The sequence below is a fragment of the Alosa pseudoharengus genome, unplaced genomic scaffold (assembly GCF_046254945.1).
Source record: "Alosa pseudoharengus isolate Yale_2024_CS ecotype anadromous, Long Island Sound unplaced genomic scaffold, YU_APseudo_1.1 YU_APseudo_1.1_scf_4, whole genome shotgun sequence".
Classification (NCBI taxonomy): Eukaryota; Metazoa; Chordata; class Actinopteri; order Clupeiformes; family Clupeidae; genus Alosa; species Alosa pseudoharengus.
This window is the reverse complement of record NW_027468774.1, coordinates 34,742,691-34,768,979: the sequence shown is the minus strand read 5'-3', so window position 1 is coordinate 34,768,979 and position 26,289 is coordinate 34,742,691. Positions and strand designations below refer to the sequence as shown.

Below are 26,289 nucleotides of genomic sequence, written 5' to 3'. Positions count from 1 at the left end.
ATACATTCATGTCGTTGTTGTGTGTTGAAGTAAATATGTAGATGTGTTTCTTCAGCAGTATACTGTATGTGTTAATCTGCAATTCGGATTTGAGGCCCTGAAGACTCTGTGTGTGTGTGTGTGTGTGTGTGTGTGTGTGTGTGTGTGTGTCCATGGTGTGTTTCTCAGCTTGTGAAGAGAGTGTGTCGTGTGTGGCGGTGTCACTGGAGAACAGGGACTCTGCGTCACGCTGTGTTCTGTATCCGGACACACACACATGTGTTCCCACTGAGTACGCTCAGGACTGCCGACTTCGCATCAGAGAGCCTGCTTCCCAGGTGTACCTCAGAACAGGTGAGGTCTCTCAGGTCTCTCTCTTTCTCTCTCAGACACACACACACACACACACACACACACACACACACACACACACACACACATGCAGACCTCCCTCAGGTGTGCATTCTCTACATTCTGTTTGTAACCAGTTGGGGCAAAGTCAGGGAAAAGTGAAACAGACCACCTACCTGTGTCTCATGTTTTTCTCCTTTAAGAGCGTCACATGAGAGTGTCATAGGGTTCACTTCGCCCAGGAAAACCATTGCCTAGACCACTTTTTCCTTGGCTGTCAGATTTAGTAGCTCTGTAATTCTTAAGAAATTCTGAACACTTTTAGCAACAAAGGCCACTTTGCTGGTAATAAAAGCTGAGTTAAACCTCATTTTATGTGTGTGTGTGTGTGTGTCAGCCCTGAGGCAGGGTGTGCCCACCGTGGTGATCCCTGGCCACGGGCAGCTCCTGGGACAGTCAGTGGTCACAGCTGTGGGTGCCGACAGGAAGAATGTCCTGCAGTTCCTGGGTATCCCATATGCCCAACCACCAATCAATGCACTTCGATTCAGCCCACCTCAGCCAGCTGACTGGACAGAGTCCTGGAATGCAACCTTCCCAAGGTGTGTAATATGTGTTTGTCTGTGTGTGTGTGTGTGTGTGTGTGTGTGTGTGTATGTCACAAACAAGTTTTCTGATATCTCCCATAACATGCATATATTAATGTATTATTTTTGTGTATCTGTGCTATTTCTCAGACCCAGTTGTATCCAGCCTGGAGTGACCTCTGGCACCAGTGAGGACTGCCTGTACCTGAATGTTTTTGTCCCAGCTGGTCTGGTAAGTCAACCTAATACCACCCCAGCAGCAAATTTGGGTACGTACTGTAGAGTCATGCCTTAAAAGTCCAATGAGGATGTGCTGTGCTGTGATGTGATGTGCTTTGACAGAGAGAGGCTCCAGTGTTGGTGTTCTTCCACAACCCCACCTCCACAGACGGACCTGGGCTCTTAGATGGCTCTTACCTGGCCACAGTCGGGAACGTTGTTGTAGTCACGGCCAGTTTTAGGGTGTCAGCCTTTGGGTTCCTCAGCCCAGGTACTTACATACCCAGTCAAATAAAGCCACTTCAGTTTTGCAATAGTCAATTATTATTGTTAGTTTCCTGTTCACTGTAACCTTTTGAACCATTTGTTATTTGTTTAATGCTGGAGGCACTATCATGGATTTGACCTAAAACACACAAGGGCAATGAAATGCTTTACGACCCACTGTGTACTAACTATAAAACTGCACAATTTGCTGTCTGGAATTCTCCAACTGCACTGCAGCCAGATCAGTGTTCTGTGAGAAAAAGTATTTGGCAGCCACACTGCCTGTAGAGTCCGCCTGACTGCTTTATAGTCCATAACAGAAGCCAAGAAGCCAATAGAAGCTTCAATTGGCAGGGAGGGAATACGCAATACGGATCTTCTTGTTTAAATTAACTCATGGACTGACTGCATGTTATGATAAGGAAGTGATTTTCAGTGTTCTATACAGTGTTTACACACTGCAAAAAATGAATTCTAACCAAGTGTTATTGATCTTATATTAAGATTAAAAAATCTATTTGGTATTGTTTTTAGTATGAAAAGACTTACCTAGCGCCCTCTCAAAAGATCATTTTGACTTAATTTAAGAAGACTTTAACTTATTTTAAGGAGTCTTATCAAGACAAATTTTCTCAACGCACTGGCAGACAAATTTGCTTGTTTTTAGGACAAATTTGCTTAATGCACTGGCAGACAAACTTGTTTGTTTTCAAGATGAGATGTCTTAAAATAAGTCAATTTTTTTTTTTTAATTAAGTCAAATGATTTCACAAGAAAGTGCTAGGTAAGTCTCTTTATACTGAAAACAATACCAACTAGTTTTTTTTTATCTTGATAGATTAATAACACTTGGTTAGATTTTGTTAGATAAGCAGTTTTTGCAGTGCACTGTAACCATGGCAGACAAAAGGGCAAAGTTATCAGATTATGTCCAGGATATTTTAAACTTTTTTAGCTTTTGAGATGCCATTAAAAGTGTATAATATATCATGTCCTTATGTAAAGGATCAGACAGCCTCCCTGGGAACTATGGGCTCCTGGACCAGGTGGCAGCACTGCAGTGGGTCCATAAGAACATCGGTCAGTTTGGGGGTGACCCCAAACGCGTGACACTGGGCGCTGAGAGGAGCGGAGCGGACATCGCCAGCCTCCACCTGACCTCCTCGTCCACTTCTGACCTGTTCCACAGAGTGCTCCTCATGGTGAGACTGACACCTCCCTCTATTCACACCTCTCTCTCTCTGTCTCTCTCTCTCGCTCTCTTCATCTCTCTCTTCATATCTCTCTCTCTCCATCTCTCTCTCCCACTCCCTCTCTCTCTCTTTCCCTCTCTCTCCGATCGCTGAGAAACAAATCTGACACTAACTGCCTTGTACTTTGGTTAACACTTAACACGTATACGTCATAAGAAGGCAAAGTACAATGATACACAACACTTTGCCCACTGAAATAGAAAACAAAAAAACAACATTTTTATATCTCGTTTTATGTGAATATAGTTTGTGTCAAATGGCCTATTCCCATCAAGTGTCTTCTTTTCATTGCATCACTTCAGGTAGTCTTTCTGTCTTGGTCTCAGTCCTCTTATCTTTGAGGTCCACCCACTCTCATCTCCCACCGAGTGATCTCAGGTGTGCTCTCGCTGGCGTAGCGATCCTCACTGGGACAGGCTCTCATAGCTGTCCTCCTCCACGGCCAGCCTGCTCCTCAGGTGGGACTGTTGGAGCACGTACACGGACCGGCCTCTGCGTCGCTTCCAGCTGTAGCGCTTGGTCTCCTGCGCTCCGGCCAGCAATAGATAGGAGCTCACGCTGCTCTGGACCCCGTAGCTGACCCTGGAGTCCGGCTCGCTGCCGCGGCGGCGGCCAGGATCGGCCTCGTCTGGCAACAGCTCCGAGCTGGGGGGAGAGTGGTGGTCAGTGACGGCAGTGATCCAACAACAAAAACACATTGCGTTTAAAAAGTGCTTTTCAAGGCATCCAAATCGCTTTAAAGTGAATGGAGAACCTCACTAACCACCACCAATGTGTAGCACCCACCTGGGTAATGCACGGCAGCCATTATGCGCCAGAATGCCCACCATACCCCAGTTTGAGGTTACACTGGGGGATGATTAGGGGGCCAGATTGAATAAACCAGGGTGGGCCCAAATGACATAAGCCAGTGATATTAAAAATAATGCAATGGAGGCTAGTGAGCTTTTCCTTTAATGCTCCAACCATGATGGAATGCCTGCTGTTCACAGGCCCACAGCTGTTTACCTGTTGACGTATTTCCAGTCAAAGCTGTGTGGGTTGTCCACAGGTGGGGCCGAGTTAAGCTGTGTCCAGGCACAGTCAAATGTCCGCATGCAGGGACCAGTTAGAACACAGCACAGTCCGTCAGCTGTGTCTGTGAGAGGAATAAAGAATGTAGCCTAGAAACCATTCCAACCCAGTTACATTGCCACTCTTTAAACAGATATTTAAAAAGTATAACCCATTTATTAGTATAACCATAATATACAAGTATAAGTATAAACCATGAATAACCTATATAAGGTTTTTTAACAGGGCTCTTTCTGTAACTTCATGCCTCCGCAGAGCCTTGGCTAAGGCCATTTTTATAATAAAGAAGAGTACATTGAGTTCCCTCCTGGAGAACCCATGGCTGGTGAGCCTGTCTTTACCAGAATAGTGGTTGACCAGGTCCTCTAAGCACTGGAAGGTGAGGCTTGGGGAGATGTAGTACCAGTTATTTGGCAGGCGGTTGATACGGTAATGCTTCACCACTCTGTGTCGGATGGAAAGAGTGTACATGCCTGAAAAAGAAACATAGGCAGTTAGGGCAACACCAGGGAGTTCCCCAGGTTCCTAGAAAACCTCATGGTTCAGTATTGAACCCAGCATGACAACGCACCTCTTCCACTCTCCCTGATGAGGAAGGAGCCCACTCTGTTGCCAGGGAGACCCAGGAGTTGTTCCGCCTGCACTCGATTCACGCTCTCAAATAGCCATCTGAAAACAGAGAGACAGCCATCATCAGCAAGGTGCTTTTCCACCCGTAACACTGACCCCTCCTCAGGAAATGTTAGACGTACCCGTGGTAAACTTTGGCCACATGGGTCTGGGGAATGTAGTTTTCTTCTTTTGTCAGTAGTGAACGCACCTTCCATCTGTAGCCCTCCCTAGAGAAAGCAACCAATTGAGTGTCAGGGTATGAAATACCATGATCATTTGCAGTTGATTGATTATGTGAGGAGTTTTTGATTTGGTGCTTCACATTTGCCACAATGTTTGTCATCTGATATCATGGAATTGTCTTTATACTCTGTGTTCAGATGTAACTTGCATCATGCATTTTCAAATAGAGCTTGATCAAAGCCAATGAAGTGATCAAAGCCAAGCACTGCGGCACATACTGTGGTGTTGACCTCAGTCCTCTTGTGAGGTGGTCAGGGTGTAATGTGATCACAGGCGTTTGTGGTGTACTAGTGTGAAGTAAGTGCTCACTCTGACACCAGTCTGAGCTGCTCTCCGACTCTGAAGATGGGCTCACAGATGTCAGCAGGCGGGTAGTCAGACAGAGTCATCAGCATTACCTGATCCAGATCTGAGTAGAAACAGATAGTCCATGTCATTACCTTTTAAAAACAATATGAATGGATACCACTCTGCCCTTCATTACTGGTGATGGCTAAAGCACTCTTTATTGTGTCCTCTATGGTAAAGTGGGTTGGTCATCTTTGACAGAGAAGAGACATAATCATAGGTATCTGTTTATTTACAAAGGTATAGTTGGGAAATTACCAGGTTATATTTCAAACATGCTTGTTTGGAATTCTGGTCCCTATTAGACCAGATCAAATGACTGTTTGAAGCTCAAGGTTCCTTGTATCCATTCTAAGTTGGGAAAGTCAGCCTTTTGTTATGGTGCCCCTACTTCCTGAAATAATCTTCAATGTAATATAAAAATTAACTCTACTTTCCTATAATCAATTCAGATCTGTAAAAAAATCCTATGTCAAATTGTACCTGTTTTAAGTACATTTTATTTTATTATTGTTATTATTTTATTGTTAATATTTGATGTATTCTTATTTTTCCCTTCCTCTTCTACCATGTTATGTAGGTTATCTTATTATTTTTTTATTTTTTTTATTTATAGGCCTAGGCCTATACTCTTTACAATCATTATACTATATCTTTTGTAAATAAAGGTTGAATGAATGCATAAATGGTTAGTTCTCTTAGATGGGCTAATACTCAAATACATCACAAAGCCAGTATACTATCTTTGTGTGCTCATCACTTCCTGAACCCTGGAGTGATCACAGAGATTATCTGTGCGGTGGCTTTCTACCGCATGAGCTAAATATAACTTCAGCCAGCAACACAGCAAAGCAACGCAAACTTTGGGTTGCCATAGTATCTGTTTTCCCAATCTGCTGTAGTCAAAATGATAGGCTTACTTTTAGTGTTACAGTCCACAATAGACTTAGCAACCAACCAATTAAGGTGGATATTTTTGGAAATATTCAGCTGGGACACGACTTCTGGACACTGTTGTTGGTGCTGAAGCTTGAGCAGTTTGTAGATTTTACTTCCGAAGCATTGCTGTATTTTTTTGCTCGTATAATTATGTGGACCACAGGATTTTGGAGTGGTTGCTTTCAAGTGGAAGTTTTATTGGCTACAAGTGTAAGATGCTAAGTTTAGTCAGGTTATGTTGCTCATACATTGTTGAAGAGTTTTTTTTTTCTCCAAACAACACACGACAAAAGAAGACACAAATGGCCATTGAACAGTATTCTCCACTCTAAATCATTGAGACCTATCATAATGCAGATTTGACTTCAAGATGTTTTCTTACCTCCAGGGTCACTGTCTAGAGCGGTAGGTCTCTGTTGTCTAGTTGGTGCTAGTCCTGGATGGTTCACAGCATTACCCATATCTGACCAAAAAACCTCATCAAATCAGCCAATATCCCAGTGCTGAGATGTGCCTCAACTTCATTCCATGCTTCAGATGTTCATTCCGCCACCATAATCTTTTCATATCTGAGTAGCCCTCTTTCGCAACACTCCCTTTAGCGAGCACCAACGTACGTAATGTAACGTCTGCAGCAAGTCTTATCAAATAGGGAAGTTGCGTGTGTGTGTGTTTCTCAAACCACATTTTCCACTCCAGAAATTATAGAAATAGGAAGTTGTGTTAAAACAGCACAAAATGCAAATTACCGCACTGCAACTCCATCTGAGTTTATGTACTAGTTTAACCTTGTGTGTGTGTGCTTGCCCTTGTACTTATATTGGAATTTAAAGTTGTTATTCTGTGAATCCGAATACGATGCGTGGGGTTTCAGATCTCTCTTCAAAGGCCTTCAAAACACTTTCTCCTCAAGCTGATCAAGTGTGACAACATCTGTGGAGAATCATTCATGTGTGACCTTTCACCTTTTGTTTGTTTTGGTAAATAGTAAATGGCCTGCATTTATATAGCTTTTTTCCATTCCTCAGAGCACTCAAGCACACAGAGCGCTTTACAATTTCATGCCTCACATTTACTCATTCACACAGACATACTCATACACCGATGACTGAGGCTGTCATGCAAGGCACCCACCTGCATAGTGGGAGCGGTTTAAGGTTCAGTGTCTGGCTCAAGGACACCTCAGCAGGGTCAGGAGGACCCATGCTCGATTTTGGTCCTAACTCTGTAACTCTGAAAACTGTTCTTTAATAGGCTTCTATCATCAGAATTAAGGCCAGTGGATACTGGCACACAGTGCTGTCCATGTTATGTGTGCCAGTTCGGCTTCAGTGATGTTGGTGTTGACATTGTTGTTGTTGTTGTTGTTGTTGTGTTTAGGGGGGCTCGGTGTTCTCTCCAGCAGCGGTGCAGAGTCCCTCCAGGGCCCAGGAGCAGAGCTCGTCTCTGGGTCGAGAGCTGGGCTGCTCCACCACGGACTCTGTCCAGCTACTGGCCTGCCTCAGGGCAGCTCCAGCTGAAGCCATCAATGCTGCCCAGACCAAGGTTTGCTCAGGATTATGCATTGCACATGCACAGCTTTCAAACGAATGGAACATGAACTCATTTACTACTCGTACAAGTATTTTTGTATAGTATTGTAGCTCACAAGAGATGGAGAATTTTTTTGTATTACAGTATGTGTGTGTGTGTGTGTGTGTGTGTGTGTGTGTGTGTGTGTGTGTGTGTGTGTGTGTGTGTGTGTGTGTGTGTCTGTGTCTGTGTGTCTGTGTGTGTGTGTGTCTGTGTGTGTGTTCTGGTATGGCCTGATGTGTTTCACACTGATGTAACTGGCTGTGTGCTTATGTGTGGTAGCTGTTGGCGGTCAGTGGTCCCCTGCAGGCCTGGTCTCCTGTGCTGGACATGCTCTCTGTAAAGGAGGACCCAGCGTCGGCGCTCAGAGGCTCTCGTTTCCACAGAGCTGACCTGCTGCTGGGCTCATCCGCTGAGGACGGCCTGATCAGCCGTGCTCGCAACATCAAGGTCCAAATACACCTCTCCATCAACACCAACCTGATACCAGCTACAGAAACCAAGCACATGTTTATTTATTTACTGTCTATCAGGTGTACTGTTGTACGTGGCATGCTATATTGGGAGGACTGCCATTCACTGTTCTTCTTCTCACTGCAGAAGTTTGAGGAGCTGCAGGGCAGAGCGGACAGCAAGACGGCCTTCTACGAGGCTCTGTCCAACTCACTGGGTGGCCCTGAGGCCAGTGCGTTTGTGAAGGAGGCCGCCTCCTGGTTCTACTCTCTGCAGCACACGCCCAGTCCTGCTGGGTACAACGTCTTCTCCCGCGCCCTGGAGAATGCCACCAGGTGGGGTCCCTGAGGAACATTCACCTGTGTGTTTGCATATTACCTTAGTTCCTACCATTAACCTAACTAAGGTTACGGGTTGGAACCTAAGTAACTGGGGGCTTTAGGGATCAAGGGCAGCTCTGGATGTTTTTTTATCTGGGAGTTAGTTGTACTTTTATATTATGTTACCATGATACAGTCTGACAGTCTGATTGTCAGGTCAGATGGCGTGCCACTAAAACGAACACAGGTGATTTTGAAACGGTGATCCTGGGGATGTGGAGCTCGGTTCAGTGTGGGAATATAGCGGATCAAGCGTCTAGTAGGGCCTCAGGTCAGGTGTAGGCTTCGAACGGGGAGATTCAAGTGAGCGTGAAGGGGCTTAGAGTGAAATGAAGACATTAGCTGCCACCGCTGAGCGCAAGCTGTTCCTCAGAGGGGCGTGATCGGCTTGCGGTGGCCAAGGAAGGAAGGAAGAGAGGCTTAAAGTGGAAATAAACGGCAGGCTTCGCCCAGGCGGTGATGAGACGGACGGCAACTCACACTCTCTCTCTCTCTCCTCAAACCCAAGGTCACATCCAAACATTGTGGAAAGAGTTGGAGAGTAGGCATGCCAGTAATATCAGGTTGTCGGGCAAAAGAAGCCTGGCTTAGCTGGATCTCTGGCGTGGCCAATTACAGACTGCCCGAGTCGTGAGGTTTTAAGTATTAAACATCTTTTTTAGGTCATCTGTAGATTAGCTCAGTGCCGAGGCTACTCTTCAATAGTTGACACCTTTCTCATGTGGCAATGCTCTGATACGCCATGTGTATAGAATATTATGGGCTGGAGAGGCTTTGGTCCTCGAGTGACTCTGAATGTGGTGCATGGCTCTAGCCACATAATGACTAGTGTCAAATATAGCAGGGACCAGCACTGACCCATATGTGACACACCCTTCAACAAGCGGCTCTCTAGACATAGCAAGGCAGATGGGCAGAAGGAACAAGAAGGTTACACACACTGCACTAAAACACACACACACACACACACACATGCACACACACAATGCAGACACACATGCAGAGAGACATAAAGATATTAACACACTCACACTCATTTGTGTTCACACTGATAAACAGATGGCCAAAGTCTTGAAGGTAAATGGACTATATCAGCACCTACTCGTAATGTATCTTATGTATTTTTGTGTGTTTACGCTCAGCTGTGTAGAGGCTTACTGTTGACAGTGTGGATTGCTCTTGCTGTTGTCTCTGTGTCTGGAGGTCTAGGGAACATTCTTTGGATTTGTTCTGTTTGAGAGGTTCAGCGGTGATGACAGGGTTCTGTCTGGCCTGTGTGTGTGTGCATATGAGTGTGGCTCTTGTTCATCTGGGTCCTCCGCGGTGGTGGAGGTGGCAGACTGCTGCTCGTGGACGTGTCTCTGTGTGCTCGTTACTGCCCCAAACACAGAGTGCACAGGAAATGCTTCAGTGCACACCGCAAACCTAGCATAAGCTGCCACAAAGAAGTCGAGGGACGTGCTTGAATCCTGCATTGCAAATGAAAGCCTTACACAAGAAAAAGGGTTACATAACGTCTTTGCATAAGAAAAAAAAAACGATATTTCATTCATATATAAGTCAATACATATGTGATCAGATAAAATCGCACAATGGTGTTTTAAGCCTCCAACGTCGTCTTCCAGGCAGCGCTGCATGGAAGGCACTAGGGTTAAGCAAGGGTTAGGGTTAAGATTAGGGTGAGGTGCCTTGAAGTTGACAGTCGCAGCACTGCCTTGAAGTCATGGTGGGGGCTTAAAACACCATTGAGCAGTAAAATCCTGACTTCACTGATTTATTCTTCAACTGGCGCAATGTTTTTATTTTAGGGATCTCTTTATCATCTGTCCATCTAAGAAGATGGCGGAGTTTTGGGCTGCGAACACGAGATCTAGCGTCTTCATGTACCATCTACCTGAGGATATGACTCACACCAGGTGACTGTGATAAATCTGACTTATAAACTCAAGGTCTGCATATACAGTATGTGTGTGTTTCTTGAAATAGAGATATGAACATCACATGTCCTACTTTCCTCTATCAGGTGAAAAAAAAAGCTATTTTCTCTGAAAACCCCTCATTTTGTTGTCTGCTGAGGTCCAGAGGTCAGTCATTCGTGTAGGGCAGTGCTTGGAGGGACGCAGCCTCTAGGTTCTCACATGGGCATTCCTCAGATGCCTTCCCTGTGTTCCACCTCTCTCCTCTGGGAACACTGCCCATCATCATCATCATCATCATCATCGTCTGGTGCCAGTGCGTGCCACAGGCAGAACATGACCTTCAGGGCTGTCCCTCATGGACACCTGGACAGTATGCAGTGCAGCCAGCCGGTCGGGAGAGCGGTCGCTTTATGAGTCTGTCACAGTGCCAACTGAGCACAGACCACAAAGGGCCATCAGAGTCACTTTGAACAACCTTAGCTTCAAAGAGCAGAGCAACTAGCAGCGAAACAATAGATAGATTCAAAGACACCGAAGAGGTTGCCCTGGCACCAGAATGACTGCTTTTGTACCCGGCAGGACTAGGTGTAGCTCACATTTTGACTTTTTTATATTTTGTTTCCACCCACAGAAGACCACGTTCGCCCTCAAACCTGCTTTGTGCACACAGTCATGATAAAGCATAATTCATGTTGATAGCAAAAGAAAAGGTGTAATTTTTATTCTAGATACCAACTATAATTGTCTCTAAGTATATGTTATAATTATTTCCTCCATTGTGAGTCTCAATACCAAAAAGAGCTGGCATCTCACAAGTGGCTGTGAGACCGTTTTTGCCCATGTGGCCATTTACTACACTCAGTCGGATGTCTCCTGGCCTCCAAACTGAAGTGTGGCCAGGTTTCTTAAGAGCTGTGGATGTACAGTACAGCAGCTGATGGATTGCACTCTCTGCTTTGAAGGCTGAAGTATGCCTGTGAGCGAGATGTTTTCAACCCTATCTTTGTCTTACTTACATTCATCACTGCTGTGAAGACAGCAGGTAGCTCGCAGATGTTTTCGTCCTAATTCCCCCCCCCCCCCACCCCCCCTACTGTTTCATCTATGATCTAACCATTCTCACCTCTGCTTTGATCTTTGTGCACACATATGATATTATGATGTTTCTCTTCTGCAGCGTATGGGACATAGCACAAGAGGTTTCTTCTGAGGTGTTTGGAATGGTTATCTCTATACGTAGTGACCTCTGCACAATGAGTTTCAGAATCGGATGATGTCATTATGTTGATTATTTTATCTACCATTCTCATTTTAATCTGTGTGGTGCATCCCCAGTCGTCTGATGTTGAAGAAGGTAACCAATACTGATAGTGTGTGTGTGTGTGTGTGTGTGTGTGTGTGTTTGTGTGTGTGTGTGTGTGTGTGCGCTCAGTGCTGGCCTGTCCATGCCCCTGGATGTGCAGCTAGTGTTTGGTCTGCCCCACAACACTGGCACACAGCAGCTGTTCTCCACCCAGGACAGGACGCTCTCCACCCAGATGATGACCTATATGGCCAACTTCATCAAGACTGGGTATGAGTGTGACATAACGCTTCCTCATTTAAGGCCCCTTAGATATCATAAGCATAAACAAAACAAAATTATATTTATTTAAGTTTACTTTATATAAATACAAAACATGAAGTTTGAATAGTTTCCAATATAATTCACAGGTATCCTCTCAAAATGACAAGTGTTACTCTTTAATCTGGTTCCCTGTCTCCATCTGTGTTTTCCTGGTCTCTCCAGTGACCCCAACGCGCCGCTCTCTCTGGCGCGCGTGTCTTTCGCGGAGCTGCTGCCTGCGTGGCCACGTGTGCTGGCTCAGGCTGCAGGGGACAACTACAAGCAACTGACCGGAGCCCTGAGCAACAGCCGAACGCTGCGCAGAGCAGAGTGCTCCTTCTGGAACGACTACGTGCCTGATCTGAAACGCTCCACCGGTGAGTCCTGTCAGGCATAGGCATAAAGTGTGTGTGTGTGTGTGTGTGTGTGTGTGTGTAACCCCCCAGCTGTCAGGCCTAACTCCGCACACTTCCTCCTCCTATTCCACGTTCACTCAGGACAGGACAGGACAGGAGCCCAACTCCCTTTCTCTTGGATTGGTGTGAACTTACTACTACATTTGTACAATGAAGATTGTCATAAAGGGGAAAGAATGCTCCTGTTATTTTCGCTTAATTTTGCAAGGATGGAGAGGCTGTTTTGATGCAATTAATAATAACAGTTTTGATTATTAATCTTTTATTCATTTTTTGTGTTGTTTAGCCAACCTCTCTCTGGACACCGCAGTGGCTGGATTGACAGATGCTGGAGCACCAACACCAGAGACTAAACTAGCGCCTGCTTTCACAGATGTGGTGACACAGAGCAAGCCCAAGTCTGAGAAGGATGCCTACAATTAAAATGATGGACACTCCTGACCACTCCTATATCTTCAATCTACACCCATCATATTAACCAGATATTGATACTTAATCATACATGAATTAGCTCGTCTTCAATCAACCTGTTAAAATTCAACAATAAAATGCATTGGAATAAAATGAACGTGTATTATGTGTCAGTTGACTGTTTGGATCAGATCTGTTTTGGCTTCAGGCAGGCAGTGGAAATCTGACTCTCAGACAGTTTCAAAATATGTGACACCGGTGGATTGTTAACTGAATCTTAGATTGACCTGCCATTTTGTGTACACACTTGTACCTACTATCCTACTACTATCCATTCTAAAGCGTTATACAACTGAATACACTGATACAAGTGTAAGTGGATATAGCAGACATCCGCATCTGGTCAGAATCACTCCAGGCGAGTAGCTCTGACCGGAGTTCCAAGGTGAAAGTTTCCAGATGCCTCTGGGACATTCTGTGTGGTTCCCTGGAAGTTATGCATAGCTGGTCATTATGGTGCCATTCCAGTCAGTTCTAGCCATCCCCTCCTCACTCTGAACACAGTACAGCCACTCTTGGGTTACAGAACTAAATTGAGCCTAGGTTGGCTGTCACCACATCCAGACACCAATTAAGTGAATTACTAAAGCAGCTATTATGAAATCAATCAATCAAGAATACATAATTACGTGAGATTAAAGGCTTTTCCACATTGAAGTGGTGGTGTAATAAACCCAGCTTTGAACTTGAGGTTACTGTCTAATAGGTGGAAGTGTTTCAATTCAGTAAGCTTTGTACAGAGAGAGAGAGGTATCTACTGTTTCAATACTCGTTTTATCCAACCCATGGCTACGGTGGCACTCTACCACCAACGACTGTAATTTGCCTGGCCCTGAACTGTGTGAGAAGCTCTGAATGGCACTGGACCCCTCAGGAAGCAGAAACGTTTTTATTAGCCCTCCTTCACTATACCAATTTCACAAGATTAGGGTGAGTAATCCTCTGAAAAACATTTGTTGTCAACATCAAAAGTTTTTGCAAGAGCAAAACGATCATAAGATTATTTTGAACCACCTTCTCATCTCTTATCTGGAGATGCTTAAGATGCTTCCCAGGGTGCAGGATGACACCATTACAGAAACGGGTGCCTTTGATGAAAACTTAAACCTTAAATAAACCATTGTCAATTACACAAAGTTTTCAATCTTTGAAGAAGAAAAAATGCAAGCAAATGGCAATTCATCAGAGTTATTAGAAGGTTGACGTGTTCTTTAGATTATCTAATGGACACACCTCAGAATTCCCATTTGCCAAATAACTATTGGGATGAGACTTTACACTTGTATTGTATATTGTATATTGTATCAGGAGTTCAAAATGAGACTTAAAGGACTCTTCAGTACAATAGTCTAGTCTTACAGCTCTCTGTTTTTCTTTTACACGCATGCATTAATTAATTGCCCCCCGAATAAAGTGATTTTGAATTGAATTGAATTGAATTGAATTGAATTGAATACTATTTCTCTTTCTCTGTCTGTCTGTCTGGCTGGCTGGCTCTCTCTCTCCCTCTCTCTCTCTCTCTCTCTCTCTCTCTCAGACATACACACACACAGACACACACCCTCTCTCTCTCCGTCTTTCCCTGTGTTGAGTGCAAGCGTATGGAAGTTTAGAGCTGACATCGGATCCAGCCTGCCTAAGTCTAGTGGACAGATCATAGACCCTATGTGGCATTATGCGTGTGTGCGCGTGCTAGTCCAGCGGCGCAAAGGCTTCCAACTGAGGTGAATGTGATTTGGGATTCAATGAATTTCTCACTGGAAACCCGTGATGAGGTGGATCCTGCCTTGGATTTTAACGGTAGCAAGTATCTATCAGGTGCGTAAACAGATTTATGTGTTGTCATTTAGAAAGAATTATGAGTTATGATATTATGAGATTAAATTATTAACAATATAACAGCCTCGATTTTCGCCCTACAAAAAGGCCATAGGCACAGTTTGTTTCCACTTGTTTGCCATTTTCGCTGGTTCTAATTGAACAGAAAATTAGCCAAATCCTCTTTTTTTGTTTTCTATGAGTGTCACGCATGCAACAATAAAATGCCATCACTCTCTTTTCAGTGATGCATAAAGACTATAATTTGGGCTGCTTAGTGAGTTATGTTCACTAAATTACCTTTGAAATACCTATACGTCATCTGGTGATAAATGGTCATGTCCAGAGGAGTAGCCTATTTTCATAAATCAAAGCAAATGCTTTGACAGGTTTGTTTGCTTGGACAGGTGAGTCTGTTTTGCGGGCAGAAGATGAAGTATAAAATGCTCATAAATGAGCTTTATCCGTAAGCAATGTAAATATATTAGCCTATGTTACTTCACCTGTGATACATTTGTGACTTTAAGTAAAATTACAGCTAACACAACTTGGGGGGGAAACAGTTTTCAGTAAACTATATGTATTTCAGTTATCTATTGATTTCTTTTGATGTGACATGAAATCCACAAAAAAGTTAAATATCCTAATGTTTACCACATAACAGTATTACCACAGTCATCATTGGCTATAGTAGCACAGTAAAGTCATTGCCTCATCAAATTTAATAAGACGCCACCCAGTGGTTAATCCGCGCTCTGTAATTTTGTAATACATGCCAATATGTACACCACGTCCCTGTGTTATTCACATCTCTTAAAACCATACCAAGAAATGAGACCTAAACCCACCAGAGTTGATGATAGGTTTGAAGAAACAGTTACGATGCTCTGGGCAACCATAACTCTCCAGAAGCTTGGAAAGTTTGTTGATGAAGGCCATTGAAATGAGTATCATCTAGAAAATGACAAGCAGCACACATTATTTTATTTTATCATATTTTTGTGTGTGGTGCCGCCACAAAACGATCATTCATATTTAGTAATACTCATTGTGAAGTTACATTTGATTGCCTGTCTCTAACTAAGACCATAATTCTGTCTCTAACTAAGCCCATAATTCTTTGTGTATTTAAAGTATTATTTGACCTCTTGCAGACCCTTTCACAAAACCTCAGCACCAATCAAGTGGTGACCTCAGTGGAGTTGTATAACCGCACGCAGTACTGCAAATGGCCCTGCAAGTGCCCCAAAATGCCCCCGACCTGCCCCCTGGGGGTGAGCCTGGTGGTGGATGGCTGCGACTGCTGCAAAGCCTGCGCCAAACAGGTGGGAGAGACATGCAACGAGAGGGACACCTGCGACTTCCACAAGGGGCTGTACTGTGACTACAGTGCAGACAAGCCTAGGTACGAAAAAGGAGTGTGTGCATGTAAGTGCCCTTACGTCTTCAACTTAAACTTTAGAGGGGAAGGAGGGGCAGCTGTGGTTATAGAGGTTGTGAAGTGCGAGTTAGAACAGGCCACATTGCATATATGTTTTGAATGCCTTTTGAAAACATTACATATCTGTTTAGTTCCTGCACCATATGTTACTTTGAGACAGAGGTTTAGAAGTCAAAGTTGGTGGGAATCACCTTTCATATCCCATTCATTTAAATATGGACATTATTTAATAAGTATAATTCAGCTTAATTTAACTATTAAGCAAAAAGATTTTGAATGATTTTAGTTTTTCTTTGTGAACATCTGTTGCTTTTCTAACACTTGCCGTTCAATTTTGAAATGGTTAAAAACTCATATAACATAAGATAACTTTATTTTTTAAGTTTGACTTTGTAGGCACAAGATGACTTTATGAACATTACTAATCTCAGCTGCCTAAACATCGATACCGATCTCAGTCTGCAGTGCGCCATAAAGAGTAGGCTCTGTGTTCTAGATATGATTGGCACTGGCTGTGAGTATGATGGTGTCATCTACCGCAATGGCCAGAGCTTCCAGCCCAGCTGCAAGTACACCTGCCTCTGTGTGAATGGGGCCATCGGCTGTGTGTCGTTGTGCTCCAGCCAGCCGCCCCCCCGCGTCTGGTGCCAGGCGCCGCGCCGCGTCACCATCCCAGGGCAGTGCTGCGACACATGGGTCTGCGACGACGCCCAGAGGGCCCGCAAGACCTACCCCAGACATGTGGCCGAGAGTAAGGCTAAGTCCAGGCCAGTGCGGCCCATATTTTACTCTGCTAACTTGAGTGTTTGTAGAATTTTTGGCTTGTAGAATTTTTGGAAGAAAAGAGTCCCAGGGGTTTTCTACCCTGTCTATGTGTTGTTTATGGATTATAGTTTGTCATGTTTTAGATTTTTTTTATTAAACAGACTCCTAACATTTCACAAAAACCTTCTTTTGGACCTTTGCCTAATAGAATAAGAGGACTGTGTTTGAAGTTTAAAGTCCCATGTAGTTGGCCTTCCAGTGTTGGCTTTGGTTCTGATTTTAGTGTTTTGATGAACCCTCTGTCCAGTGCGTTCCCGCACCATTGAGCAGCACCGGAACTGCATCAGTCAGACTACGTCGTGGAGCCCCTGCTCAAAGACGTGCGGCCGCGGCCTGTCCACGCGCATCTCCAACGCCAACGCCAAGTGTGAGATGGAGAAGGAGAGCCGCTTGTGCACCATCCGCCCCTGTGAGGTGGACATCACCAAACACATCAAGGTATTAGGGCTTTCATCAACTGGTCAACTAGCTTGAGGATAAACTGGCTAGACATTCCTATGTGGAAGTACACCTAAAAGGACACCTGTTCCACAGTGACAAGTTGTGTGCAGCTGTACAAAAAGTACAATGAGAACACATCTGCTGTTTTTGGAAAAACATGTAAATATTAAACACCTACTGCCAACAGACAGAAGTAGCAAAAAGCAGTAGTTAGTAATCTGTAATTTATTATAATTAAAACATTTTAATATAATATATTATACTACAGCAAATGTATATTTATGTTATATATTTTTATGTGAAATACTGTATACACAGAGAAAAATAGGAAGTTAGGGAAGAATTGGGTCTTCATTGGGCTTTCATTTAAATTATTGTCAAAAGCACGTGTATTCTTTCTTCTTCGTCCCAGGAAGGGAAAAAGTGTCTGAATATCTACAGAGAGCCACACCACCAGAACCTCACTCTCTCAGGCTGTGTCAGCACTAAGGCTTACTGGCCCAAGTACTGTGGAGTATGCGTTGCTACTGATGACCGCTGCTGCATCCCGTACAAGTCCAAGACCATTGAGGTGGACTTCCGTTGTCCCAATGGAGCTGTGTTGTCCTGGAAGATGATGTGGATTAATGCCTGCTTTTGCAACCTCAGCTGCAGGAATCCTAACGACATCTTTGCCGACCTGGACCAGTTCTATGATCACAACGAGATTATGAACTGATGTCAACACAGAAGAGTTTTCTACTCATGTGATGTCAGCAGCGTTCTGTGAAAAGACAGTGGATATGAGTGAAAAACAAAGCAGAGAGCAAATGAGGATGTTCTAATCCGATTCCTTGATGCTTTTCTCCCTTTAAAAACATTGTTTGTCTTAATCTTTTTAAGTATATATTTTTGGGGCTTTTTGCCTTTATTATGACAGGACAGTGAAGAGAAGACTGACAGGAAGCGAGTGAGAGAGAGACGGGGTAGGATCGGGAGATGACCCGTGTCGGACTTGAACTCGGCTCCTGTATGGGTCACCAGTTGCGCCACAGCACCCTCCGGTGCTCTTACTCTTAGAGAGGCTGGAGTGACTTGAACACCATGAACCAAATCTTCACATCTTTCAGTCTACTGTGGACGCAATAACATTGCAACTATTATAAACAGCTTCAGATCAAGTACCTCTTACAGATGATATATCTGATATATATATATATATATATAAACAGGTATATTATATGAATTCATGTCTATTTGATGCTTTTTTTATATTTGATACGATATATATTGTTATATCATTTCTTTTTTAGAATAGTGTTGAGCCATGGACTTTCAAATAAATCTTTCTATCGGCACAGTATGGACTGAGAAGTCATGCCGTGGAGAGGTTCGCCTAAGGAGCACTTTTTAAAGGTTATAATAATTCAGGTGCCTATTAAATAACGAGTCAGGTTACTGTAAAGCTTCTTGGCTCCTCAAACCCTGTTTCCTTGTTAGAAGCCCAAACAGGGCCCGGACATTAATGTATTTTAAGCTACAATAATAACATTGTATGTTTTTATTGTGTGACTTGATGTTCTTCTGGGTCCATCTAATGCATGCCAGAGCAAGATCAGATCTGATCTGATGATAAAAAAACAAATATACATATAAATGAATAAATAAATAAATACAAGCATTTGACAACATGGTGGAACGAAATTTATTTTATTTTTAGAACATACACCAACAGAGTCCATAAAATATATTAATGGATTATTCACAGGCTATGGTGTACACACATATATATATATATATATAACATGAGATTGAAAAGAGTTTAGGTATTAAAAAAAAACATTAATTCTATGGACTGCCACGATTAAGGTATATTATATGAATTCATGTCTGTTTGTCAAGAGATGTATACATTTAAAGTATATGATTATTAAGTGTTAATATTATGAGATTGTGAGAGTGTAATATATAAAAATCCCTCAAAACAATTATGTGCATATAATGACTTAACCGCTTCAAACTTCAGAATCACCATCCACACAAACCAGGACATTAGAGAAACTGTACATACCCTGTGGTAAAAAGCTGCTTCACAGTGTTAAAGCAAAGTGCAAGAAAAGGGACCATTTTGCATACATCTAACTATCTATCTGTAAATGCACCTTCAACTATTGGGTGTCACTTGTTCTTAGTGTCCCATCATGTGATATCAGGGACACATCTTGACCCCATCACCAGTAAGTGAGGGGAGTTTTCCTGGAGTTAGACAAACCCCAAATGAAAAGCATTAAGTAAACTGAATGGCATGAGGATCTCTCATACTCAATCCAGCCTTAAATCATCTGCTCAGATGTAATCACATGGTAAAAGTCATGGTGAATGTCAGCCATGTCCATGTCGGAGCCGCAGCTCAGGAGCCTTGAGCATATGCCCTTAGCATCCTCGGCACAAGCCCATAATAAGCCATCATTGCCCTGGCACTACAGAAATACATGGAGGGATTAATCAGGTCGGTAGGAAGAGCAGCATATGGGTCTCTGTGTCACAGAAGCAGGGCCTTTTTATTTTCAGACATACAAGCAGCAGCAGCGTCGCAGGCAAACGGGACCCAGTCGGGCAGTTTAGCAGGACACCTCCGTCCTGTTGGGCCCTGGGAGGACGGGCTCAGCGCTGTCCATGGAGACGTCGGTGTGCGACCGGCCGCGCTGCTCGACGTTGGTGTGGCTGCGGCTGCTCTGGGAACGGCTGCGGCTGCCGTCCATGGAGGCGATGCTGGTGCCGGAGGAGGTGCGTGAGCGGACCAGACGGGTCATGCTGGCCGACGCCACTGAGAGGAGGACAGAGAGGGACAGGGAATAAGCACAAACACTTCCTCAGTGCCAACATGTAACTAAAGTAACTTATTAATTCTCCTTACAGAGTCACGGCTATATGTTCATGGTTATTGTTATTAGGATGATTTGCTACTGTTAGTATTCTGTTAAAACATATTTAGTCTTTTTTTGTGTAGGCTATGTGGCTACTTTAAAAGTCCGCCTAGAACCACAACCATGACTGTAACCATGAAATGTGTGTGAGAGTTTCAGATACATAATTCCCTTATCTCTTAATCTTAATCTCATATTCTAACAGAACCTCTGATAAAACAAGAGTGTGGAGCGCTGACTTACTGTAGCCCTGGCCCTGGATGAAGTACTTGATGGCCTCGGCGAGTTTCCCAGGCTATGACAAACAGACACAAGTATTACTACATCGGCTGACAGCTTGTGTGTGTGTGTGTGTGTGTGTGTGTGTGTGTGTGTGTGTGTGCGTGTGTGCGTGTGTGCATGTGTGTGTGCATAAGTGTGTGTGAGAGAGAGAAAGGAATGAGGATGCTCACCTGATCAACCTGAGGCAGGCCTCCACAGTCTGCCATCTGGGTAAACACAAAACAACACAGATGATGAGAACATTTTTAGATGACACAGAACATTCTATGTTCCAATTGTTCCTAATTCACCAAATAAAACACAGAACATCAGAACATTCTATGTTCCAACTGTTCCTAATTCACCAAATAAACCACAGACCACTGACCTTGAGCAGGGTGGTCTTAGTTGGGTTCAGTTTGGAGTTGCAGTCCACCTGAGATGAAAACCCAGAAGGTCCAAGTTAATTTGAGCATAACATCAGCCTAATCTCAAGGCTGCTACTTACAGTAGTAACATATATTTAGTTTTAACTGGGCTCTGGATATTGATTTCAGTATAAACTGAGGATATTCAGGTTCACATTTAGATGAACCACTTCTGACACTTACCACAGCGTCCACCGCAGGGGCGCTATCTCCAACCACCAGAAGGGAAGGGCACCTGATAAATAACAGAACGTGTCAAAACATCTAGTCTGCCATTAAAATAAGCTCATCATTTGAGAACAAAATCAAACATGCAGGATAATTGTATACATACTTCAGAGTTCTGACATTGATGTTTCCTCCCTGGATAGGCCTCTCAATGTCCAAGGCTCTCCGGCTGGAAAAAGGAATGAAGAATGAAGACAGATCATGAGACAAACAATCACACACTTAATTATCCAGTCACAATGACAACCCACTTCTCAAAGGCACTTCTATGGAGCTGAGAGCTGAGTCAATTAAGGTATATGGTAGGGATGGTGCATGTGTATGTCTCCCCTAAGACTGTCAGAGAAGCATGTGTTTGTGTTACCTGTTGTAGGACTTGACAAACTGCTGCAGGTTGCTCTGGTTGACGCCGTTGAGGATGTGGTGGCGGTAGGTGGCAATAAGGTCATGGTTGGTCTGGATTTCCATCTGCAATGAACATTTCAGACAATGTCTATATGCAACACACAGTGGCAGTAGGACACTTCACATATGAAACATATGAACACTTTGCAACACAATGAAGAGTGATGTTGGCTCTGCATATCTCCTTACCTTGCTGAACAGGTGGGTGATGATCACGTCGCTCACAGGGGACACCTATACAGACCAACGTCAGGCAAAGGTCAGTGGACCAGCTCGAGACAAAATGCATTGTAGCCCCTGATCAAACTCCTGGCCTTATTAAAGGGGGCTTTAAGAGTATACTCATTTCTTTAATCCTCTGAGAAAGAAAATCGGCCCCATAAGCTTGGCCACAAAGCTCACACCAAAGGTCACTAAAGGGAGTGACCAATACATGTTCCAGCTAAGCACGAAACAAAAACACAGCCAACTCTCCACGTAATCCTTCAAATATACATCCACTACTAGAGTACACACACCTTGTGTGCTGCCCAGTCCACCCAACTTTCAGACTGTGCGTTGATGTTGATCAGGATCAGGCCCTCCACCATGTCAGGGTGGTTAAGCTGTGGTCAGAGTACGGAGCATTTATTAAGTACACAGTAATACTATAGTTATACATAATACAGTAGAAGTTTGTAAGACTATTATTCTCTACGGTCTTTGGTCTTTGGTGAAAAACTTTCACACTTAACACTAAATCAGTACATTCAGCATCCCACCACTTTGCCAAATTAAGAACATTCCACAGACTTACATCCTGCCAATAATAATAAGCAGGATTATGCTACTAGTATTGAGGCAACAGCTTCTAATCCTGGTTTTATCATGGCTGCATGCAATAACCTCACAGAATAAATAAACAAATTGACCACTCACAGCGAAGTGGGTCATGATGAAGGCACCTGCTCCAGTGGAAAGCCCGATGGTGCTCTTTATGCTGTAAATAGGAAGTACTATTTTAGAAAATTGCATTAATGAAGAATCAGAGGTTCTAATTTTCAGAAATGCTTTGCATTTGTGCCACCCACCCATAGTGCTTGAGAACAGTGGGAATAGCCTCAGACAGCTGCTCCATGGAGGGATAAGTGTACCTGCAGTAAAATAAAGCAAAACCAGATTCATTTCCTGCATTACAATTCTTACATTGTGAGCTATTTTTCTTGCCAAAACTTATGCAAAGCTTTGTGATAACAGGACATGACACTGTATGTTGCACTGTAGCAAATGTTACTTAAGGTTAATTAATCGACAACGCAGAACAAAAAACTTTCTGGACATGATCTCGGACTCACACCAAAACTTTATCAATAAAGTCTCTTCACTTCTTATTTTGATGTTGTAACCTGCCCTCTGTGTAAATCTGTTCTAGACACTCATTCAGTCATAAGCCCAAAGATGCTGAGATCCCTGGAGCTTGTGCCCGTGTTTTTTCTTTTGAGACAGACTGCGCTTATCAGGGACTAGTAGTGTGCTAGCTTTTAAGGAGGTTAACAATTCTGCTAATGAATAGTGTATGGAACTCAGGCTAACGCTGTTGTATGCCATTGCCAGCCTAATGCTCTGGCCTCCTAGGTGTTGCTGCTTAAAGTGGCTCACCTTCAAGACTCAGTAAAGCTGGATTACAACAACAGACGCTGCACCCTCCAATCACCCCCCTCCAGCAGACATGGACCAGCTTGCTCTCTGGAAGCCACTGGCTGATCAGGGACTAGTAGTCTGACCTCTTATAGCTCTGACCCAGTGACCTACATCCCCCAGGTCAGCATAGACCATTGGCACCTAGCGTAAGTGGTTATGGATGCTCACCCAGTGGGAAGGTTGCTGGCTCCCTCATGCTGTCCAGGTGCATCGATGTGCAGCACAGCGAAGTGCCTAGTGATCTCCATCATGTCCTCGTGGTTGAAGAGGGGGTTGAAGCAGGACTTGTCTGAAAAACAGAGGAATAATCCCACAGTGAAAAAATATATAAGGTCTGTCAAAAGAGCACTGAGAAACTGTTCAAAAACTATGATGTATTTTCTAAAGGAACTTTGCTCTTTTCTTCTATCATATGCATTTTTAGTTGAACTTAAAACATAAAGAAAACCAAAAACAACAGATCCTACATTCCCTGTAAGATTTCAAGGATGCAAGACAAAGCTTCTGAGTGCTTCTGACCTAACAGCAGCTACAGTATAAGACTTACGGTTGAGTCCGATGTCGTGTAGGGTGATGAGAACTGGCCTGTTGGTCTTAGGAGTCCCCTTCATGGTGCAGTGCACCTTCCCAAATGGAGTCTCCACATCCTCCTCCTGTAGGGACAGACGTCTGTGAGACCAATGCCATCTCCACACGCTAATAAATGCTGCTAAGGAGTCCCTCCCGTAACATATGCATGCCATGCATGAATACAAACTCTTGCTCAACTCAGTTTCCACTTATCACAAAAACTGTAATAAACCCATGGCACAAACACTATCTATCGAGATGCTACCAAATATTTTGGAATATTGGATTGATATTGTAACAATAATGATTACTATCTACTTTCCAAGTACACCTCAAGATGCAAACCAAAACAAATCCTTGATGTTTGGCATCATAAACTAAACTACCTCATAGCAAAAGCACTGCAGTGCTTACGAATATGGCTACCTAGCATAAGACACGAGTAGAGCTTTTTTCATACTCACAGCGACCTCAATCTCGAAAACTGAGTCATACTCAGAATTGTCCAGGACCATGTTTGCGGCCGTGTTTGGTTGAGTGTAGCTCTGAACTGATAGATCTCAGTAGCTTGCAGCTTAGATTGCTATCGGTCTGAGAGTGCAGTGCTCAGGGCTTTATAGCCCTCTGATTAGCGTTTGTCTAAGCTGGTCCCCTCCCTCACTTGTTGGGAAACAGAGGCTAGTCTAATTTTTGATGCAGTGATCTCTAAATTGGATCAGTCAGTCAAGGTTGGACATGTGCCACATGTAAACATCTGAACCTCTCCATGCTGGCCTAGTAAACAAAACTATAGGTGTCCAAGGCACACATGTAAGACATTTCAACACATTATGTTTGAAAACACACATTTGTAATCAAATGGTAAAATAACCATGAGTTATTCTTGCTCTGGTGAATATCTAATTGCAAGGAATTTTACCATTTTAATGCGGATCACTGAAGGGGAGAGAGTCTCATTTTACCTTAGATTGCAAATGCTGACCAGCATTTCTCAATGAGACTGAATAGTGAGTTAAATGCACAATAGAATACATAAATTGTAGGCTGCAATATAAGTAAGTAGATTTCATTCGTAGACATAGAGAAGGTTGTCTATGGATGGCTCTGTATATCTAATCAGAGACTAATCAGGGAGACTCAGAAAGATATGAGCCTGACACTACATTACATTACATTTAGCAGACACTTCTTGACCAAAGTGACTTACATATGTCAGCTACAGTATATTACAAGGGATCACATTGTCCCCGGAGCAACTTGGGGTTAAGTGCCTTGCTCAAGGGCACAACGGTGGAAGCTGGAAATTGAACCGACATCTTTCAGGCTACTGAACGCTAGCCCAGCTCCTTAACCACTACACTACCACCGGCCACTACATATCAAAATTGCACCAGCAACTCTCAATACAACATTTACAACCAGTGGGTTCTGAAGAAAGATCTGAAACCTCCATACTACAATGGATTCCTAGATACAGCTGGATCCAGCAAATCCAATTAAAATAGGCTATGACCTCTTGTCCTCATAAGCATCCACAAACTGGGGCGACACAGCCATAAATGGCATGTGGACATGTCATTTGTCCTGGGGTGCTTATCAGCTCATGTGAGTGCCCTGACGCACTGTCTTCAACCAGAGCAGCTACTGTAGGCCCATTTGGCAGATGGTTCTCTCTAACGTTACTTCCCAACGTCACGCCTCTAGGCTCCCTGGCCATTCCTATAATGTTTAGCGTAGTCTTGCAGTGGAACGGATGGTAATCCGTGAGGATCAGTGTGGTAGAGCAATCTGTCACTCGACCTCGTCAGGTCAGCTGGCCAGTGCTGACTCACATGCCGTGGTTTCTAATGCAAACGGCCTCAAGACAGCTTTCAGGTCAATTAGGCTACTCGGCTTGTTCATGCGCAATTCTCTGCAGGTGTCCGTTATGTGTGTAGTATTATGTACACTGTCTCAGTGAGGCACACTTGTCTAGACAGAGAACACTTGTAAATGCTCTACTTGCCGTTTGCGCTCCATGCAGATCAACCAGGCTGAGGTTCTGTGGAAAAAACATGATCAAAATAATTATTTTACATTTTCAAAACGGTCTTTATCATAAACATTTGCCAGTTGAATTTAGTGTGATCATCACACACAGTAGCCTACTGTGGTAGTTGAAAGAATACTATAAAAACGGACCTATAATAGGCTACATAGCCTATTCATGACATTACATTTGAGTTTATAAGGAGTAGGCTAGGCCTAGGCTTTCAAAATGTTCCTTTAAAAAATCTTACTTTGAAATTCGATCTTATAGCCTACTGTTTCACTTACTGACAGTGCTTTTCCAATATCAACATCTGAATCTTTTTCATCCACTTCCACCAAAGCTGGATTCTGTTGAAGCATTGCATTCTTACACTGAGTTTCACAACCATTACAGATTCCTAGACAATGATCTTACACACGGCCATGAGCTGAGCTAACCTAACAAGGAGCGGGGTTGGATATTGCTGACATAGGCCTACTGTACCATCTTCGAACAGGCCTACAAGGCACTTTTTCACGGCAGGATTTAATTAATTAATTTAGGCCTAACTGCTACATTTCAACAC

General features: G+C 43.5%; 4 protein-coding genes across 4 annotated transcripts in view; 2 read left to right on the top strand and 2 right to left on the bottom strand.

Moving 5' to 3' along the window:
• The window catches only part of tg (thyroglobulin), a 38,133-nt gene extending 25,347 nt beyond the window's left edge, over positions 1-12,786 (top strand). The window contains exons 36-47 of the mRNA XM_076266004.1: positions 169-333; positions 728-932; positions 1,068-1,149; positions 1,260-1,407; positions 2,409-2,605; positions 7,253-7,417; positions 7,727-7,894; positions 8,045-8,232; positions 10,086-10,193; positions 11,629-11,769; positions 11,986-12,179; positions 12,505-12,786. Of these exons, the coding sequence (XP_076122119.1) occupies positions 169-333; positions 728-932; positions 1,068-1,149; positions 1,260-1,407; positions 2,409-2,605; positions 7,253-7,417; positions 7,727-7,894; positions 8,045-8,232; positions 10,086-10,193; positions 11,629-11,769; positions 11,986-12,179; positions 12,505-12,641 (1,898 nt within the window). The 3' untranslated portion in view covers positions 12,642-12,786. The remainder of the gene's footprint in view (positions 1-168; positions 334-727; positions 933-1,067; positions 1,150-1,259; positions 1,408-2,408; positions 2,606-7,252; positions 7,418-7,726; positions 7,895-8,044; positions 8,233-10,085; positions 10,194-11,628; positions 11,770-11,985; positions 12,180-12,504) is intronic.
• On the bottom strand, positions 2,633-6,493 carry sla1b (Src like adaptor 1b). The gene is made up of 7 exons (XM_076266005.1): positions 6,255-6,493; positions 4,895-4,994; positions 4,483-4,569; positions 4,302-4,399; positions 4,072-4,203; positions 3,665-3,794; positions 2,633-3,301 (listed from the first exon to the last, which is right to left on the bottom strand). Exons 1-7 carry the CDS (start codon positions 6,331-6,333, stop codon positions 3,061-3,063), a joined length of 867 nt encoding a protein of 288 aa, XP_076122120.1. The 5' UTR covers positions 6,334-6,493; the 3' UTR covers positions 2,633-3,060.
• Positions 12,787-15,677: 2,891 nt separating the features above from the next.
• Positions 15,678-18,363, top strand: ccn4b (cellular communication network factor 4b). The gene is made up of 4 exons (XM_076267045.1): positions 15,678-15,935; positions 16,445-16,699; positions 17,021-17,211; positions 17,627-18,363. The coding sequence occupies exons 1-4, from the start codon at positions 15,758-15,760 to the stop codon at positions 17,930-17,932; spliced, it is 930 nt and encodes a 309-aa protein (XP_076123160.1). The 5' UTR covers positions 15,678-15,757; the 3' UTR covers positions 17,933-18,363.
• Positions 18,364-19,814: 1,451 nt separating this feature from the next.
• On the bottom strand, positions 19,815-24,210 carry ndrg1b (N-myc downstream regulated 1b). Its single transcript, XM_076266712.1, has 14 exons — positions 24,157-24,210; positions 23,670-23,775; positions 23,291-23,411; positions 22,513-22,575; positions 22,361-22,421; positions 21,961-22,047; positions 21,632-21,676; positions 21,402-21,505; positions 21,144-21,206; positions 20,993-21,044; positions 20,770-20,817; positions 20,573-20,608; positions 20,364-20,415; positions 19,815-20,020 (listed from the first exon to the last, which is right to left on the bottom strand). The coding sequence occupies exons 1-14, from the start codon at positions 24,205-24,207 to the stop codon at positions 19,815-19,817; spliced, it is 1,095 nt and encodes a 364-aa protein (XP_076122827.1). The 5' UTR covers positions 24,208-24,210.
• Positions 24,211-26,289: the final 2,079 nt, after the last annotated feature.

Coding starts and splice junctions, on each gene's coding strand:
- sla1b (XM_076266005.1), bottom strand. CDS start 6,333: ATGGGTAATGCTGTGAACCATCCAGGACTAGCACCAACTAGACAACAG. Junction 4,995..6,254: donor TCTAGACAGTGACCCTGGAG/GTAAGAAAACAT, acceptor GTTTCTACTCAG/ATCTGGATCAGGTAATGCTG. Junction 3,795..4,071: donor CCTGGTCAACCACTATTCTG/GTAAAGACAGGC, acceptor TTCCTCTCACAG/ACACAGCTGACGGACTGTGC.
- ccn4b (XM_076267045.1), top strand. CDS start 15,758: ATGCCCCCGACCTGCCCCCTGGGGGTGAGCCTGGTGGTGGATGGCTGC. Junction 15,936..16,444: donor CGAAAAAGGAGTGTGTGCAT/GTAAGTGCCCTT, acceptor TCTGTGTTCTAG/ATATGATTGGCACTGGCTGT. Junction 17,212..17,626: donor ACATCACCAAACACATCAAG/GTATTAGGGCTT, acceptor TCTTCGTCCCAG/GAAGGGAAAAAGTGTCTGAA.
- ndrg1b (XM_076266712.1), bottom strand. CDS start 24,207: ATGGTCCTGGACAATTCTGAGTATGACTCAGTTTTCGAGATTGAGGTC. Junction 22,422..22,512: donor ACTGTTCTCAAGCACTATGG/GTGGGTGGCACA, acceptor TCCTATTTACAG/CATAAAGAGCACCATCGGGC. Junction 21,045..21,143: donor ATCAATGTCAGAACTCTGAA/GTATGTATACAA, acceptor GTTATTTATCAG/GTGCCCTTCCCTTCTGGTGG.